The sequence below is a fragment of the Notolepis coatsorum genome (assembly GCF_963971535.1).
Source record: "Notolepis coatsorum genome assembly, chromosome: 12".
Classification (NCBI taxonomy): domain Eukaryota; kingdom Metazoa; phylum Chordata; class Actinopteri; order Aulopiformes; family Paralepididae; genus Notolepis; species Notolepis coatsorum.
Window position 1 is genome coordinate 97,612,503 of NC_140176.1, and position 17,500 is coordinate 97,630,002.

At 48.9% G+C, this 17,500-nt stretch overlaps 2 protein-coding genes across 2 annotated transcripts in view; both read right to left on the minus strand.

The window, feature by feature from the left end:
• Nucleotides 1-2,618: 2,618 nt before the first annotated feature.
• On the minus strand, nucleotides 2,619-8,799 carry nfil3 (nuclear factor, interleukin 3 regulated). The gene is made up of 2 exons (XM_084326193.1): nucleotides 8,616-8,799; nucleotides 2,619-4,670 (listed from the first exon to the last, which is right to left on the minus strand). Exon 2 carries the CDS (start codon nucleotides 4,510-4,512, stop codon nucleotides 2,914-2,916), a length of 1,599 nt encoding a protein of 532 aa, XP_084182319.1. The 5' UTR covers nucleotides 4,513-4,670; nucleotides 8,616-8,799; the 3' UTR covers nucleotides 2,619-2,913.
• A 4,598-nt stretch (nucleotides 8,800-13,397) lies between these two features.
• Nucleotides 13,398-17,500, minus strand: part of ror2 (receptor tyrosine kinase-like orphan receptor 2) — a gene marked incomplete at its 5' end in the record, with an annotated part of 21,796 nt that continues 17,693 nt past the window's right edge. Inside the window, 2 exons of the mRNA XM_084325954.1 lie at nucleotides 13,398-16,118; nucleotides 16,950-17,161. Of these exons, the coding sequence (XP_084182080.1) occupies nucleotides 14,598-16,118; nucleotides 16,950-17,161 (1,733 nt within the window). The 3' untranslated portion in view covers nucleotides 13,398-14,597. The remainder of the gene's footprint in view (nucleotides 16,119-16,949; nucleotides 17,162-17,500) is intronic.

Here is a 17,500-nt window from a genome sequence, read left to right on the forward strand (position 1 = left end):
TATGAATTGAAAATGGGGGACCCTGATGTAAACAAGACGAAAGTCTTTCTCTGGTCTGCATCCCCTTAACAATTGTGTGTATTGAGCCGTACTGTATTGTACCCATTCTGCAATCTGTTAATAAAAGTTTACATCCATTCACAGGGCTCATTCATTCATTCATTCATTTATTCACTCATTCATTCATTCATTCACATTTATGACATACACAACATACATGACATCATGACATTTATGGCATAGGTACATACATGACATACAGGTATATAGTACTGTTACATTTGTGACATATACGATATGCAAATATACAGTTACAGTAATGTTACCCATAGAACAGAATCACAGGATGGGGGGGGGGTTGGGTAGGCGGGTTTGGGGGGGGGGAATGTACATTGGGGGTTGGGTTTGGACATTTACAGGGGCCAGTTGTTTAGTCCCTTGTTTGAGCCGAATCTGGGTTTAACATGATTTGTTGAGCTTCCTCTGGTGTTGTGATTGTGGTATTCACTGACCTTTGGGAAGTATTTTGACATGTACATGGGTACCTTAGTGGTGTAGTGTATCTTGTAGACCAGGCCCATTGCAAGTTGCTGTACTCTGTCGTCTACTCTAAGCCATCCTAGGTTGTCAAAGTGGGCAGGGGTGAGGTGGGTACTAGGAGTAAGGCCAAGCAGTAGTCTGACCAGTTTGTTTTGAGATGTTTGTAATCTTGTTTTTAACGCCTTTGAGGTGCTTTGGTACCATGAGGTGCAAGCATAGTCGTAGTACCCTTGAATGAGTGCTCCTGTTAGAGTCTTCAAGGTATTCTTGTTTACCAGGGAGGAGATCCGGTACAAGAATCTAGTTCTTTGGTTGACTTTTTTTATTACATTGGATGCCATTTTGTCACAGGAAAGATTTGCCTCCAGGATGGAACCTAGGTATGTAATTTCATCTTTCCTTGTGACAATATTATCACCCACTGTAACAGAGAAGCCGTCGGTCTTGCTGAGTTTGTTATTTGATCCGAAGAGAATGGACTCTGTTTTACCCAGGTGTAATGATAGTTTGTCGTCAGCGAGCCAGGTGCAGATTCTGCCGAGTTCTGAGCTGAGGGTTTTTTCAACCTGTAACTTGTTCTTGTCAGAGACCAGCAGGGCTGAGTCGTCCGCGAACAGGAACAAGTTGCAGTCACAAGCTGGTCTATTCAGCTCTTGATTGATTGATTGAACATTTTATTAACAGATTGCAGAATGGGTACCACAAATGAAGAGCTGTGGAGGATAACCAACCAGGACAGCATAGCTACCACCATCAAAAGGAGAAAGTGGAACTGGATAGGGCATACCCTTAGGAAGGACTCAAACAACATCACTAGACAGGCCTTGGACTACAACCCGCAGGGGAAGAGGAAACACCTGGAGACGTTCCACACTCCAAGACCTAAAGAACATCGGAGTGAGCTGGCAAGAAGCAAAGGCCCTGGCCCAGAAGAGAGTGAGATGGAGAGCTCTGGTGGACGCCCTATGCCCCCCAATGGGGTAAAGAGGATTAAGTCAAGTAAGTCAAGAATGGGTACAATACAGTACGGCAGACCAGAAAAAGACTTTGTCTTGTTTACATCAGGGTCCCCCATTTTCAGTTCATAACATTGAAACGCGATGTGTTTCAGAGCTAAATATAGAAGTTTTTGATAAAGATGCAGTGTTTACAACTTTACAAAGAACAGGATATGAACGTGCACTGTAATTCACCCTTCTCCGTTTTTTTTATCTGGGTGTGACATAGACTAATTGAATGTCCACGTAGTAATATGTGGGCTGCCTTCCCATTCCCAACTGTAGTATCCATGATCCAGATAAGTAATCCTTATCTCGACGTCTACAATAGTGAATAGTGCTGACATTGAGAGCTAATTGCCATGTTATTCATTAACCGACCCTTCGATGTTCCCCGACTTTATTATTCAGTGTCCGTCACGATTAATGAAACAGAAACACCCAGCTCATGTTCACTTTAGTCTGGGTGTATGAAAAGACTTTCATTGAGAATGAATGTTCAAAACCATGTCAGTTCTATTGTACTTTACTCTATTCTGAACAATACAATTCCTTTTGATATCCGACATTGACTGCTCTGGCCTGTTTGCTCTATTACTGAGCTATCCGTTAGTGATGCCTGGGAGTTTATTTTGGGGCACAAGGTAAGGTAAGGCCTTTGAGGAACATCACTAAAGTTACAAGAAGGAACGCAGCAGTTTCCTTGGTTCCTGCATTTATTAAAGTTATTAAACTAAAGTTTTTGATAATGACCTACAGTACTTAATTTTTTTGGATTTGTTTGCTACTGAATCAATTCACTGTTTTTATTGACAGTTTTTGTTGAATGATTGGTTTCTATTGGATTTTTGTTGAATCATTTTGTATGTCTGTCATCATGAGGATCAGTATTTTATTTTATTTATTTGTTTAGTGTATATCTAGCGTCAAATGGCTGTAACTGAGACCCGAGTGCTGTATCTCGCGCTTCCATGTCAATGGAAAAATGACAATAAACTTAATTTGACTTTGACTTTAAAAAAAAAAATGCTGAGATAACGCCTCGTTAATATGTGCACAATCAACACACAAATTCACAAATTCAGTGCCGACACATTTATTTGTAAACAAAAAAAACTCACCATTTACAAGAAAACTTGAGAAAAAGTTTGAAACATTGAATTTGCATGTAATACAGGTAGCCGGTCTTTTAGGCTGCTACAAGATGGAGTCCTCATAATAACGAAGATACGACAGTAAGTGCACAACACACACACACACATCGTCCATTTTGAATGAACTGCATTTTTTTTTTTTTTTTTTTACACCATATCAACCGCACAGTGCAATATAGTAAACACAGTGGAAAAGAGGCATTGTGCAAAACATACAGAGCTCACTTTGAGTAGCAACCTTTGGATAATAATAACTGGGGGCGGCGGTGGTGATGATCAGCGGTGCTCTTGGTCGACTCTATCACCGAGCCTTGCCGCGTCGTAATCAGTCTTTTCAGCGAGGCCACTTCTGCGGACAGGTCGGCGATGCCCTGTTTCAAGTACAAGTTGTCCGAGTCTGTGCGGGCGCGGGCGGCACCGCAGGACGACAAGTCTTTATTAAGGTCCACCGCGGCGCTCAGTTTGCCGCCGGAGGAAACGGGACTCGGGGCGAGCCTGCCGCCCTGCGCTGCCCTCTCGACGCCGCCGCCGCCATCCGTGTGCCAGTGCTCGGCCCGCCGGCTCCAGTCCTGCATGTGGGTCACCTGCGCCGACAGAGGGCTGAGGGACGACTGTGTGTGGCCTGCGGTGGAGCCCCGCGTCGTCTGGTAACACCCGGCCGACACCACGTCCATGGGAGAGGAGGAGGAGGAGGAGGAGGAGGACGACTTCCCCCCGGAGGAGGGGTCGTACTCGGGGTCCACGGCCTCCACTTTGATCAGCATGGCTCTGGCCTTGAGCCGCAGCTTGTGGGGCAACGCCGCCGCCGAGGAGGAGGAGGAGGAGGAGGAGGAGCCGCCAGCGTCCGGCACCCTGAGCGTCGTGGAGACGATGACGCTCCGCGGGTCGGCGGCGGACGCGGCGCTGGTGGGGCCCTTGGGGACCCGCTGCTCGTCCTCGCCGTCCGACGACTTGCTCACGGCGCCGCCGTCGTCCGAGGTCCTGCTGGACGGCGAGCTGCTGGACGAGCGGGTGATCTGCGGCGGGAGCGGCGAGGGATGCTGAGAGTACCCCCCCCCTCCTCCGGGGAACGGGCTACCGGCCATGTAGCTCCTGTACAGCTCGTACGGACTGCTCCTCTCCTCCCGCGCGTAGCTCTCGGCGCCGGGCTCCTGCTTGACCTCCGGGGTCGTCCTGCACGGCACGCTGCCCTGGGGGGTCGCTGCTGCCGACGCCTCGGACACGTCCGACAACAAGGTGCCGTGAGGAGAGTGCTTGATGACCGAGATGCAGCTGCCGCCCTGCAGGTGAGGGGGCTCCAGGCCCAGGTGAGGGGGCTCCAGGCCCAGGTGAGGGGGCTCCAGGCCCAGGTGAGGGGGCTCCAGGTCCCGGCAGTAGGAGGCCACCCCGGGCAGCACGAAGTCCTGGTAGAGGGTGGCGGTGGCGCTGGTGATCTTCTGCACCTCCTGGGCGTAGGCGGCCGAGCTCACCAGGCCGAACCGCAGCTTCAGCGACAGCAGCTCCGCCTTGAGCGAGGCGTTCTCCTCGCCGAGGGCCATCAGCTTGTTCTCCAGCACCATGTCGTTGATGCGCCGCTTCTCCCGCGAGCGCTTGGCCGCCTCGTTGTTCTTGCGGCGCCGCTCCCAGTACAGGTTGTCCTTCTTCTCGTCGGGGATGAACTCCCTCTTCCGCCGGCAGCTGCTCTTGGACTTGAAGGAGGGCATCTTGTTGTTGTTGTGGCCCTGCATCAGGTCCCGGTCGGCGCCCCCCCCCTGCAGGGCCAGGACCAGGGTGTCGTCCTCGTCGTCGTAGGCCCCGCCCTCTCTCTTGATGGCCTGCATGTCACTGCTTCTTGGACCGTCGCGGTCAATGTGCTCATTAGGTCCTTGGGGTGTTATGTCACCTGGACATGCCTTTTTATTCAAAACCCCCTGAGTGGCGATGTGTCGGTCGTGTCTGGTGTAGCTCCCGCATTGGAATAATCTGATGTTCGGGAAATCTGGGAGAAAAGGAAAGAAAAGGGATTTTAATAATAAATTATAATACACTTTATTTGTATGGCACCTTTCGTACAGAAACTGCAGCTCAAAGTGCTTCACGGCAGAAAAAAAGACAGGCATAAAATTAGCACATAAAGTGCAGACATATAAAATCCCAGTTTTTCACATTAGGATCTAACATCCCAACAGGCCACCTTGTTTATGGTTTGATTCTAGACATCAAAGTTCAAATCTACATACACATCATGTAATGTGACATAATAAAAGGTACATTATCTTCTCTGATAGAGACATAGTTAATCCTTGAAGCCTTTGGCAACGTAATAGGAGGGCTTATACATTCTTTTCTGATGACTATTTGGATGAGATAAGCGATGACTTGTACAACTGGCACATTCTATACAATTGGCAGTAGAAGTGAGAGGAGCGGAGGTTTTTTTATGCCTGTTGAAAGCCATTCCTCGCTGTCACTCAACCATATTGTCATTTAGATTTTTGCACATGCCCGACGATTATTACACAACCAGAAGCCACTGTCCCAATCGGGTCAGATGAATGTCAGTGAAGTATTAAATTGCACAATAGTTAGACGTTACAGCCACGATGTGTTTATCTAATGATGACTTTGTGTTTGAAGTTTTAGAGGACTATAAGGAAATATATTGTGTTATATGAGTGAATGAGTATTGTTCAATGTTTACACATAACAACAATTCAATTCACTGCGTAGCGAGTCACCAATTTGTACTTTTGCATAAATGTGTAATTTATTTTGTTAGAATACGTGAAAATCAACACATGCCATAGTTTAGAAACAAAGGCTGAGATGTGACTGTTGCATTCATGGGAGTTTATTGGTACAACGTTTTGAACACGTAAAAAATATATATATATATCAAATAACATCGGTCTAATCACAGGAACATCACGATAGGAGCAACACCGTGACGATAGATAACTCGGAATGCAGAAGGTTACTTACAATATGCATAGGATCTATTTGTCAACGACTCAACGCCATGAGAATTATGCAATTGCTTTATTTATAGCCCCAGCAACCCCGTTCAGAGACCCACACTGATCACTGTAACCCCTTGGAAACCCCCCCCCCCCCCCCCCCAAGGACTCATGACGCAGACCCCATGCACTTTGAGAACCACTGTACTGGGATGTGGTGTCGGGCAAAAAACGATATAAATGGCTAAAAAAGTGTCTGGATTCCTGAAGTCTGTAAGAATTAAGACAGAGAGACAACTCAACAGCCTCGCTTCTTGTGCAAATCATATCCATCATGGAGAGTCTGGTCTCTCTTTGCCGTCCATTTGCCATGCCCTATAAACATTTATTTTCACCGGCGTTAACTACTAGGCGATAAACTACTAGGCGATAAACATCTTAAGAGGAGGTCACGGCCATATAGAGCTGTCCGTTTGGCTACATGCCCAGGTTAAATATAAAGTGAATAAATAGATAACCCCCCACACTAAGTAGCGATACGGGGCTTTTTCCTTTCGGCTGGAAGCTAAACCGGCTCCCATTTCAGGAACAAAGGAATGCCGGCCAGACTGTACATAATCATAACACGTGGTTGTTGAACAGCAGCCATGGCAACGATATGAAAATAAATGGAAGCTGAGAACGAAGTGTATGCGGCCACACTGACAAATAGACTATACAGAAACACACCCGGTAATAATAACAAGTCTTTGTTTATTAATGAACACATTGGGATTATTGTCCAGGCAGGGGGTATTGATCCGTGGCCAAAAAAGGGGCCTCGTCGTAACCCCCCCCCCCCCCCCCCCCCCCCACGGATCATTAATTTGTCTTTTCTGAATAATAGACAATAACGCTCATCGTCGATCTTGAGTGACACATGATACCGCGGGTCAAACAGCTGTACGGAGCAGCACTAACTTAACCCTTTCACTGCCGCCGCACTGGTACCAACCGGTTAACCCTTTTACTGTGACAATAATACACAGAAGGTTAACCCTTTCACTGCCGCCGCACTGGTACCAACCGGTTAACCCTTTCACTGCGACAATAATACACAGAAGGTTAACCCTTTCACTGCCGCCGCACTAGTAGTACCAACCGGTTAACCCTTTCACTGCGACAACAATACACAGAAGGTTAACCCTTTCACTGCCACACTAGTACCAACCGGTTAACCCTTTCACTGCCGCCGCACTGGTACCAACCGGTTAACCCTTTCACTGCGACAACAATACACAGAAGGTTAACCCTTTCACTGCCACACTAGTACCAACCAGTTAACCCTTTCACTGCCGCCGCACTGGTACCAACCGGTTAACCCTTTCACTGCGACAACAATACACAGAAGGTTAATCCTTTCACTGCCGCACTAGTAGTAGTACCAACCGGTTAACCCTTTCACTGCGACAATAATACACAGAAGGTTAACCCTTTCACTCTGCCACACGTAGTGTGATAGTAAAGGGTTAACCTTCTGTCGTGTGTGGCAGTGAAAGGGTTAAGAAGACCATCATGCAACCGGTATGCGGTAGTATAGGAGCGGCCATGCTGCAGGCGCGCAGAGTTCAGAGTAGTTCACCCGCCGCCGCGGGTTCAAGAGCAATGGAATGTTCCGATTGTCTCGGGCAGGATGGACGGATGGACCCGCTCACCGTCACCGCTCACCGGCATCACGTCCCGTTCCAGCCCCGGCGGATTCCTTCATTGTGTGTCAGGATTACAAAATAAGCGCGATCAGCGCTCCACCCCCCCCCCCCCCCCCCGCCCCCCTTCTGGCTGCCAGCAAATTCTGTGGCTGCGGACGTTATGCAATAATACATACGGAGTGGCCATAATAATAATAACAGCAGCAGAGATAAGGGTTATACATTCTAAAAATCTAAATACACAAAATATAGTCGAGGAATGGCTTTCAACTAAACACGGCTCTGTTCCTCTCACTTTCCTTCCCCCGCACAATTATAGAGAATGTGCCAGTTTATATACAGGTCATCGCTTTGTTCAAATCATGTACAAATGTTACATTATTTATTACACAAGCTGTACTTGAAACAATGCAGCTATTCATTCACTCGCGGCTAAATGACATAATCATAGCCTTGTTGCTTGGCTTGCTGCTCGTCGTCACATTATATAGTCTAGTGGATCATCATGAGAGAGTATAACACATACAGGGCTAATAATAAGCCTGCCCCATTATACGCCCTATATACACAAAGTGATACAGCGTGGTTGAGAGACATAATAAACTACAGTAACATAAATGTAAGAACCTAAGAATTTCTACTCTCTATTTATTTCTACTGAAGTGCGATCACACACACACCAGACCACCCACCCACACCGACAAATCCTGGGTCACTATGTCAGGCAAACGTCTTATATATGCGTTATTATATCTGTCTATATAGACTCAATACGCATGATGATATCTGGCGAAGTAAAATGCAAGAAATGCCCTTTGCATCGTATATCACCGAATCCTGGGTCACTATATGGCAGGCAGTCAAGACAGTAGCTGATATGATGCAAAGGGCATTTCTTGCATTTTACTTCATCATCACCAGATAATAGCACGCATCAATAAATCCCCGTTGCATCATATCATCAGCTATACATGTGGTGCTCTACTGTAACAAAGCAGAATCCACGCGACCTGGCTCTATCAAACAACAATACGGGCGACCGCGATTATTACAGAGTTATTATACTAACACTTGTTATTGTGAACTTCAAATGGTGATGATCAAAGTTTAAATAAATCTAGATAAAACAGATGCGAACACCAAACTATTATCACCCCCTTGTTAAATACTTAGGGCGTTCGACAGACCTGTGCGTAAAACACATCCAATCGTTTCCTCTCCGCGTAAAATCTTTCTGCCGGTACCGGTTGGCTTATTATTATTAATATGTTGGTGACCTAAAGAAAATCAAAACTGTACCTTTTCTAGCAGCACCAGGTTGAAGGAGTCAGTCTCTCGGATGTGTGTACACAGCAGGGGAAATGTAAAAACGTTTTCCATTCATTTAAAAAAGATATGCTCGCCGTTGTTGGTACAATAATCCTGTAAATCGTGGGTTATTATTATTATTATTATTGTGTCCCCGTTGCCTCCTTTCTTTAGACGTTCCTCTCGAACTGAGCGCTGCCTCGTGGATCTGTGTTAGTAGGTCAGCGTGCGGTGACTGACAGCCCGTGCAGCCAATTGAAAGACAGCATTTAAAAAAACTTTAGCCAATGATTCGTTGTTCCGTGTGCAGACGCATCATGCAATGAAGTCATGCAGAATCAAAATTACAGTACAGTATTATTGGAGAGTCGTTTATTGAAGGTATATGGAATTGGTAAATATACATTAGGCACACAGGCACACAATCGGTCACATAATAAGTCTGCAAGCACAATATAAGCAACCTATATGATATTACCTCATTTTTGCATTTAGTAAAAAAAAAGTTTGCATTTTGTCCTTTAGTTTGTATATTGTATATTTTGTATAGTGTTTGGTCTTTATTATTTGACTCTTTTACCGTATATGAAGCACAATCGCAGGAGGCTCATATATACAGAACCAAGCATTGTATACCTTATTGTATACCTTATAACGTGGCAAATAAAACAAAACTTGAATATCATCAACAACAACAGTCTTGGTTCTCTCCGTTGCCATGGGCAGTGTAATAACTCACTCACACTGACTGTACACCACGTATTGCCCTCTGTGGTGTCGGTTAATACTGTGCACCTGCAAACTGCAGCATGGCACCAGATACCGTAGTGGCTTGTAAACCTATACGCAAGTTCTGAAGTAATTACTGAATGAAAAATTAAATGTACTTTAGTCACTGCCACTTTACTCAGTACTACTGCTGCTAAAGAAAATATTTGCACTATAAGCTCATTCTAATTTATTGTTGTACATATCTTGCAGTCCTGTATATTGTGTCTTACAATTTGTTGTTTATATTGTCTATATATTTGTATATATAAATACACCGTGGAAATGAGGGGAGACGTTTTTTTTGTTCTTTTTTGTGATCGAATTTAAAATGAGGGAAACGTAATTTAAACGTTCTGTATGCATGTCATTGTCTTGCACAATAGAAAATGTACAATACGTTTCCATCTCTCGGTATAGTATTAATGATAAACCAACGTTAGTTGCAACGTCGGTTCAGCTCAATACATCAACAGTCTCGCAATATATATATAGGAGATCGAAGGAACTGATACTCTACACACAATCAATACAACACAACGTAAATACATTTCCATGACTTTCCTCAAAACTGTGCAACAAAGTTTATGTAGGTCGCTTCAAGTTTTAAATGGATCATTTGAGCGCTGGTCTGCTTGGCCCTCGCACCGCGTGGCTATTATAGAGAAACCGCGGCATCTTGTGGTGATAATTCGACAGACATTTATTTGTTTGCCTTCACGGCCCGCGTCTTTGTCAATAATATTGAACACCGTGAGAAAACAATGAATTCAGACACATCAAAAAGATATAAAATTGTCAACATCTTCATGAAAACTCGACTGACACAATCAGTCATTTAGACTTTGTCCAAACACAATTTCTCAGGGTTTTCACTTCGGCAAATGAATTAATGGATGAATGAATGAATGAATGAATGAAAACTTTATTTAACAGATTGCAGAATGGGTACAATACAGTACGGCTCAATACACACAGTTGTTAAGGGGATGCAGACCAGAGAAAGACTTTCGTCTTGTTTACATCAGGGTCCCCCCATTTTTAATTCATAATGATAGCATAACGTGATGCTAATTGATGCTTTAGAAGTCCAGCTGCACCCAGATGATCAAGTGCGTCTGAAGGCCCTTTAGGTCGTTTTCCTATGACGCCGTCCACATATCCGCTCCTATTGTCATCGTCACCTACAGTTTGTCCAAAACGTTCCTCCCTAATAGCTTTTAAAACTTTGTACCTCAGCTTGTGTGGCAATAAAGGAAACATGATTCCAGCGCCAGACTTTGTTTTATCCAGTTGCTCATCGTTGGACTTCATCATCTCCAGGTCGCTGTGATTACTCCGGCCATCGGGCGAATAAGGCTTGATCTGGTTGAAGTTCTCACGCGTTATTATTCTTACGCCGGTCCTCTCTTCCAGCGTGGTGCCTTGCTCGTGGTGTCCGGTCGTACGGCAGAGGAGGAGGGGAAGTTTGTTGCCGGTCGCGGTCACCGGAACACAATATTCTGCTGTGCCTGCTGTACTGCCAGGCGCGTTGTTGTACCGCGCGTCAAAAGCGTACGCCGGGTGCGGCGCAAAACTATATCCTGTCCCTGCGCCCCCGTCATGGCGCGTGTGGCCTGCACCCAGAAGCGGCACGGGCGTGCGGCCTGCACCCAGAAGCGGCACGGGCGTGCGGCCTGCACCCAGAAGCGGCACGGGCGTGCGGCCTGCACCCAGAAGCGGCACGGGCGTGCGGCCTGCACCCAGAAGCGGCACGGGCGTGCGGCCTGCACCCAGAAGCGGCACGGGCGTGCGGCCTGCACCCAGAAGCGGCACGGGCGTGCGGCCTGCACCCAGAAGCGGCACGGGCGTGCGGCCTGCACCCAGAAGCGGCACGGGCGTGTGTCCTGCACCCAGAAGCGGCACGGGCGTGTGTCCTGCACCCAGAAGTGGCACGGGCGTGTGTCCTGCACCCAGAAGCGGCACGGGCGTGCGGCCTGCACCCAGAAGCGGCACGGGCGTGCGGCCTGCACCCAGAAGCGGCACGGGCGTGCGGCCTGCACCCAGAAGCGGCACGGGCGTGTGCCCTGCACCCAGAAGCGGCACGGGCGTGTGTCCTGCACCCAGAAGCGGCACGGGCGTGCGGCCTGCACCCAGAAGTGGCACGGGCGTGCGGCCTGCACCCAGAAGTGGCACGGGCAAGTGGCCTGCACTCAGAAGTAGCGGCACAGCAGGCGCGCGGTAGGAGTTGGAAACAGCTGATCCAGAGAAAGAGTCCATGATGATGCCAGGAGGACGACGGCGGATTTGCTGTAACGCATCCTCCAAATCGGTATTTAGTAAACCGGCGGTGAGACCCGAGAAGTCTGTCGTATATCCACCACTATCTGACATCTCTTTTCCCATTCGAAGTTTTGTGCCGCACGATATAGCGGCAGTTGGCAGCGGCATGAAGGCGCCCGGGCGGGAGGGGGGGTCGGTTGAGGGTGGAGGAGGATGGAGACAATAGGGAGACATGATGCTTTGACCGGAGAAACTGTCCCCCGCGGACCTGTGGTGGTGGTGGGTGCTGCTGCTGCTGCCGCTGTTGTACCGGACAGCAGCCGACAGAAGTGTCGCCTTGAGTTTCTCGTTCTCTCTGAGCAGCGCCACCGCGCGGTCCTCCAGAAGCATCGCCCCCATCTTCCGCCGCTGCCGCGAGCGCTTCGCCGCCTCGTTGTTTCTCTTTCTCTTAAACCAATAATTGTGGTCTTTCTGGTCGTCGGGAATGAATTCCCTCTTTCTGCGTAATTTTGAACTCTCGTTTGTTGTCAATACCGACCGTGCGTAATGATGATGATGATGAGGCAGAGGAGGACACCACGGATCACCGCTGGTTGTTTCTGGAGCACCACGTCGTGAGGAGGACACCGTGTCACTATCACTATTCGACGTTGGGGTTTGAAAAGCAGCGCGCTCCCGCTCCCGGTCGTCCACACCGATCATTCCGCCGGTTGGATATTTATAATAAAGCCCGCGCGTAAATCCATCCATGTGCCGTGAGCCCGCGAGATGATCCATGCTGCTGCTGCTGCTGCTGCTGCTGTTGCCTGGCGACGCGACGCCGCCGCTGTGAACGTGTGTCTGCGCGCTTCAACAGGTCAACACGTTTATGGATCATATTCATGCTGCTGCTGTCAAACGATTGCTTCAATGTGTCACGCGGCGGCGTCACGCCTACTATACCCAAACTACCACTAGCACTGAGTGAGGAGGGGCCCCCAAATTGAACTCTCACCCGCCCCCCACGGGATTTCAGTAGTACCGTATATATTCTATCCTTTTTCGTTTGTTTATTTGTAAAAAAAAAAAAAAAAAATCGAAATATTATTTGTTTATGTTTATTCATTTGTATTTGTAAATATTCGAAATAAAATAATTAATTAATTCATATACTATATTATAAGTAGTAGTAGTACCTACTACTTAGTAGTATAAGTATATTGAACACTTTTGTTTACACTTTACACTTACGTACTTTTGACTTCTATTTTTATATTTGATCCTTTTTTATTTTATACTTATCTATTTAATTTTTTTATCTATAGCACACTCTCAGGAGCAGAACAGAAAAAAGCATTTAATATAAAAGTATTCTGTAGTTTTGTATGACAACTAATAAAGAAACTTGAAACTTACCGGATGCAGTGGTGGTGACCTAATCCATATGCAAATCGCATTCACTGGTGCTTTGCCCTTTTGAACTATGTCGAAAACATTCAATAATAAAATGGCTGCTAAATCAACGTTATTAACGTTAAGAGTCATGCTCCTGCACTCGGAGCCATAATTATAATGATGTGTAATTAAAAGTGTCTTTATATATAAACCCATATGGGTTGTTGGGATTAATTTGAAGCATGACACTTAAATAAAGGAATACATACAATCAAATAAAATCATGCACAGATTTATTCGTGAGGAAACACATTTCTTTAACTGCATATCTTTTTTTAAACAACCAATTTAGTTCAACAATTGTAACCAGACAGGTGTAACCTCGCTTGCCCCCCCGTTCTGGACCCGTTCTGTGAATTCCGAACGTCATCGGGAACCGGTTGAGGGATTTCCTATCGACCCTCTTTCACTTGACAAAGAGAACAGAACCATTGTCTTTATAATGTATCACTTTATTGGATACTCCATGGATGGTGGAGGTACACAATATGGTTAACATGTTATAACTGTTTGAGAGAAAGCAAATCATCTGGTGGCAGGGAACATTAAAATAACACCAGGCTTAACAATTGTCACCAACAAGGAAAAAGTAAAAAAAAAAGTTAAAAAGTTAATTACATAAATTACAAATCTGTACAACAGGGTATCAACGTTGATGGTGAGAAAATCCAAACCTAGTGAGAAATGCGGCAAACGTGTAATTTCTCGTACACACACCATATAGTACCGTCATATAGTACACACACCATAATAGTACCGTCATATAGCCCTTCTGTTCACATGGAGGTGTGTTGAAAAGTAACATCCATTTCAGTGAGTAGTAGTATCATAGTTATTCAATATAAAGAAAGCAAAAGTTCATACAGTTTTATCCAAAATACTGTTTCTTTGGCAGCCGCCGGGAGCTCCTATATGAAATGTCTCTTCAGCATACATTCTACCGCACGTGTGTGTCCGCATTTGTCTCAGTTTACCGTTTTACAAAACTACAGTATCGTAATAATAATAATCTCACGAGCGCTTATCAAATTGATATCAAAGGCAACTTCAGGGACTCCTCGTGGAAAAAAGGTAAGAAATGTTTGGTGTTGCACGGCAACAGTAAGAACATAAATTCTTCTGAATGGCTTTGCAACAAAAAGAAAACAAAGGTCCGCGCTGCCAGGCCAGCAGCTCTACGACTGCCACTCGTCTCCTCCTCCTCCTCGCCCCTTTCGTGTGAGCCGGGCTTTCCGGGGGGTTCCGTCTTTCCTACAGTTTTTTGACACCGGGGTCTCTTAGGGTTTCAAACCTGAGACACCGTTTGCATTTAAAAAAAAATAAATCAGTGACAACCGAAGAAGAACCCTTTAAATAACATTCAGTCACTGTTTTTCCAATGCGTTCCCTTCACTTCTTTTTTTTTCCCACTGTGCCGATTTCACCTTTGGACAAAGCGAGTCTGGGCTCACCGCGCACCCCTCTCTCAGCTCCCGTCTACGTCCCACTGTCCTCCCAAAAGAGTGCCACCTATGCCTCCGAAGAGTGCATCTCCACGTTGTCCGTCGTCTGCGACGGATCGTTGTGGTCGCCGCCTAGTAATTCCGTCTCGGGCACCGACGAGTCCTCGTTCTGTCCCTGCTGCGCCCCCCCGTTCTGGGACGCCCCGTCCGCCGCCGTCGTGTGTTCCTCGTCGTTGTTGTTCCCCTTGTGGGGGTCCTCGTTGTTGAGCAGCGCCGCCCTCTCCGTGCCCGAGGCGTTGGAGGGAGCCGTGGTCACGTAGCCCGTGGAGGTGGACCCGCTGCCGCTGTGGTGCGAGCCGGCCTTGGCCACCACCATCTGGGGGGGCGGCGCGTGGTGCATCTGCTGGTGCGCCATCTGCATGGGCATCTGCATGGGGTAGAAGTTCTGCAGGTAGGGGTAGGCCGGCATGGGCTGGTACCCGTTGACGGGGATGTACATCTGCGGCGGCGCCATGGGCCGGTGCATCTGGCCCTTCATGGGCATGAACTGGGGCTGCTGCTGGGGGAAGGGCGAGCTCTTCTTGGGGCTGGCGTAGCGCGACGCGTTGGCCTGCTGGCTCATGCTGACGTTGCTCACGGGGCTGGTGCTCAGCGAGCTGGTCTGCGTGGTGTTGCTGGTGCCGCCGGACGTCTGCGCCGAGCTGTTGTAGTTGGACAGGCTCTCCCAGGTGCGCAGGCGCGTGTGGATGTCCTTGAAGCGGGGCCTGCGCACGGGGAACTCGCTCCAGCACTCCAGCATGAGGGTGTAGATCCAGGCGGGGCAGTCGTCCGGGCAGGCCAGCACCTGGCGCCCGCGCACCATCTCCATCACGTCCTGGTTGGAGTAGCCGCAGTACGGCTGCAGGCCGTAGCTGAAGATCTCCCACAGCACCACGCCGTAGGACCAGATGTCGGAGTCGGTGGAGAACTTGCCGTACATGATGGCCTCGGGCGACATCCAGCGGATGGGGAAGGGGTTGGCGCCCACCAGCTTGTAGTAGTCGGCCGAGTAGACGTCGCGGAACAGGCCCAGGTCCAGGATCTTGACGTTGAGCTTGTCGCACACCAGGATGTTCCGGGCGGCGAGGTCCTTGTGGACCACGTGGTGGCTGGACAGGTACTCCATGCCGGCGGCCACCTGCGTGACGATGTGCAGGAAGTCGGCCTGCTCCAGCGTGGACCGGGTGGTGGTCTTGTCGTCGTCCGAGCTGCCCACGTCGGAGTGCGGCGAGCGCATCATCAGGAACTCGTGCAGGTCGCCCAGGCCGGAGTAGGTGAAGACCATGCTGATGGGCTGCTCCTTGGTGACGGCGCCCAGGAGGCACACCACGTTGGGGTGCTGGAGGCGCGAGCGGATCATGGCCTCGTGGCGGAACTCCTCGCGCAGGGTGCCGTCGTCCTTGTCCTTCACGGTCTTGATGGCCACCACCTGGGTCTGCTCGCCCGGCGCCGTGCCGTACAGGTGGCCCTTGTAGACCTTGCCGAAGCGGTCCTCGCCGAGCTCCTCCATGAAGCGCACCGCAGACAGGTTGATCTCGCGCAGCTTGGCCTGGTGGAGAAAGCAATGAATCAGTTGCATCCATGTAAGCAGGGTTCCCCACAGACGTTGCAAAATGAAATTCAAGGACTTTCAAGTACTTTTCCTAAGCACTATTTTTCATTTTAAAAGGGCATTTAAAAGGATACACTTTAAGCCATATGTATGGCTTAAAACCAATTTCCCACAATTAGTTACACTTTAAATAAAAAAAAATCAATTTCTTGATTCAGAACAATTTGATCATGGATGAAAAAAACTCCCGCCCTCTCTCTCCTCTCCCCCCTCTCTCTCCTCCCCCCCCTCTCTCTCCTCTCTCATCCCCCCTCTCTCTCCTCTCTCCCCCCCCCCTCTCTCTCCCCCCTCTCTCTCTCTCCTCTCTCCCCCCCCTCTCCCCCCCTCTCTCTCCTCTCTCTCCCCCCCCTCTCTCCTCTCCCCCCCTCTCTCCTCTCTCTCCCCCCTCTCTCTCCTCTCTCATCCCCCCTCTCTCTCCCCCCCCCTCTCTCTCTCCTCTCTCCCCCCCTCTCCCCCCCTCTCTCTCCTCTCTCTCCCCCCCTCTCTCCCCCCCTCTCTCTCCTCTCTCCCCCCCTCTCTCTCCTCTCTCTCCCCCCCTCTCTCTCCTCTCCCCCCCCCCCTCTCTCCTCTCTCCCCCCCTCGCTCTCTCTCCTCTCCCCCCCCTCTCTCCTCTCTCTCCCCCCCGTCTCTCCCCCCTCTCTCTCTCCTCTCTCCCCCCCTCTCTCTCCTCTCTCCCCCCCCTCTCTCTCTCCTCTCTCTCCCCCCCTCTCTCTCCTCTCTCTCCCCCCTCTCTCTGGGTCAGGGTGAGGGTCAGGGTGAGGGACCCACCGGGTGCTTGTGCCCTCCCCCCAGCAGTGGCAGCTCCATGTCCTGGCTCGGGGAGGCGGTGAGCTGCCGGCGTGGCGGGGCGTCGTCCTCGTCGGTCTTCTGCTTGTTGCGACACATGCAGACGAGGAAGAAGAGGCAGGCGATGACCAGCGGGATGGCGATGCTGGGGATCAGGATGTACAGGATCTCCTTCTTGATGTTCTCCGCCGGCTCTGTGGTGGAGCAGAAGGGAGGGGGTCGCTGAGCATTGTTGGTTGAAATAAAATTATACGTAATTATTTTACGATTAATTGCGAATTGTTTCATGTTGAGCTATAGATTGTGGATGAATACACACAGTCTCTTTAAGAACGTATTTGAATATACCCCTCTCTCTCCCCCCCTCTCTCCTCTCTCTCTCTCTCTCCTCTCCCCCCCTCTCTCTCTCCCCCCTCTCTCCTTCCTCTCTCTCCCATCTCCCCATCTCTCTCTCCTCTCTCTCCCTCTCTCTCTCTCCTCTCTCTCTCCTCTCTCTCTCCCCCTCTCTCCCCCTCTCTCTCTCCTCTCTCTCT

What these genes read in the sequence shown, in the direction of transcription:
- nfil3 (XM_084326193.1), bottom strand. Translation starts at nt 4,512, where the DNA reads ATGCAGGCCATCAAGAGAGAGGGCGGGGCCTACGACGACGAGGACGAC.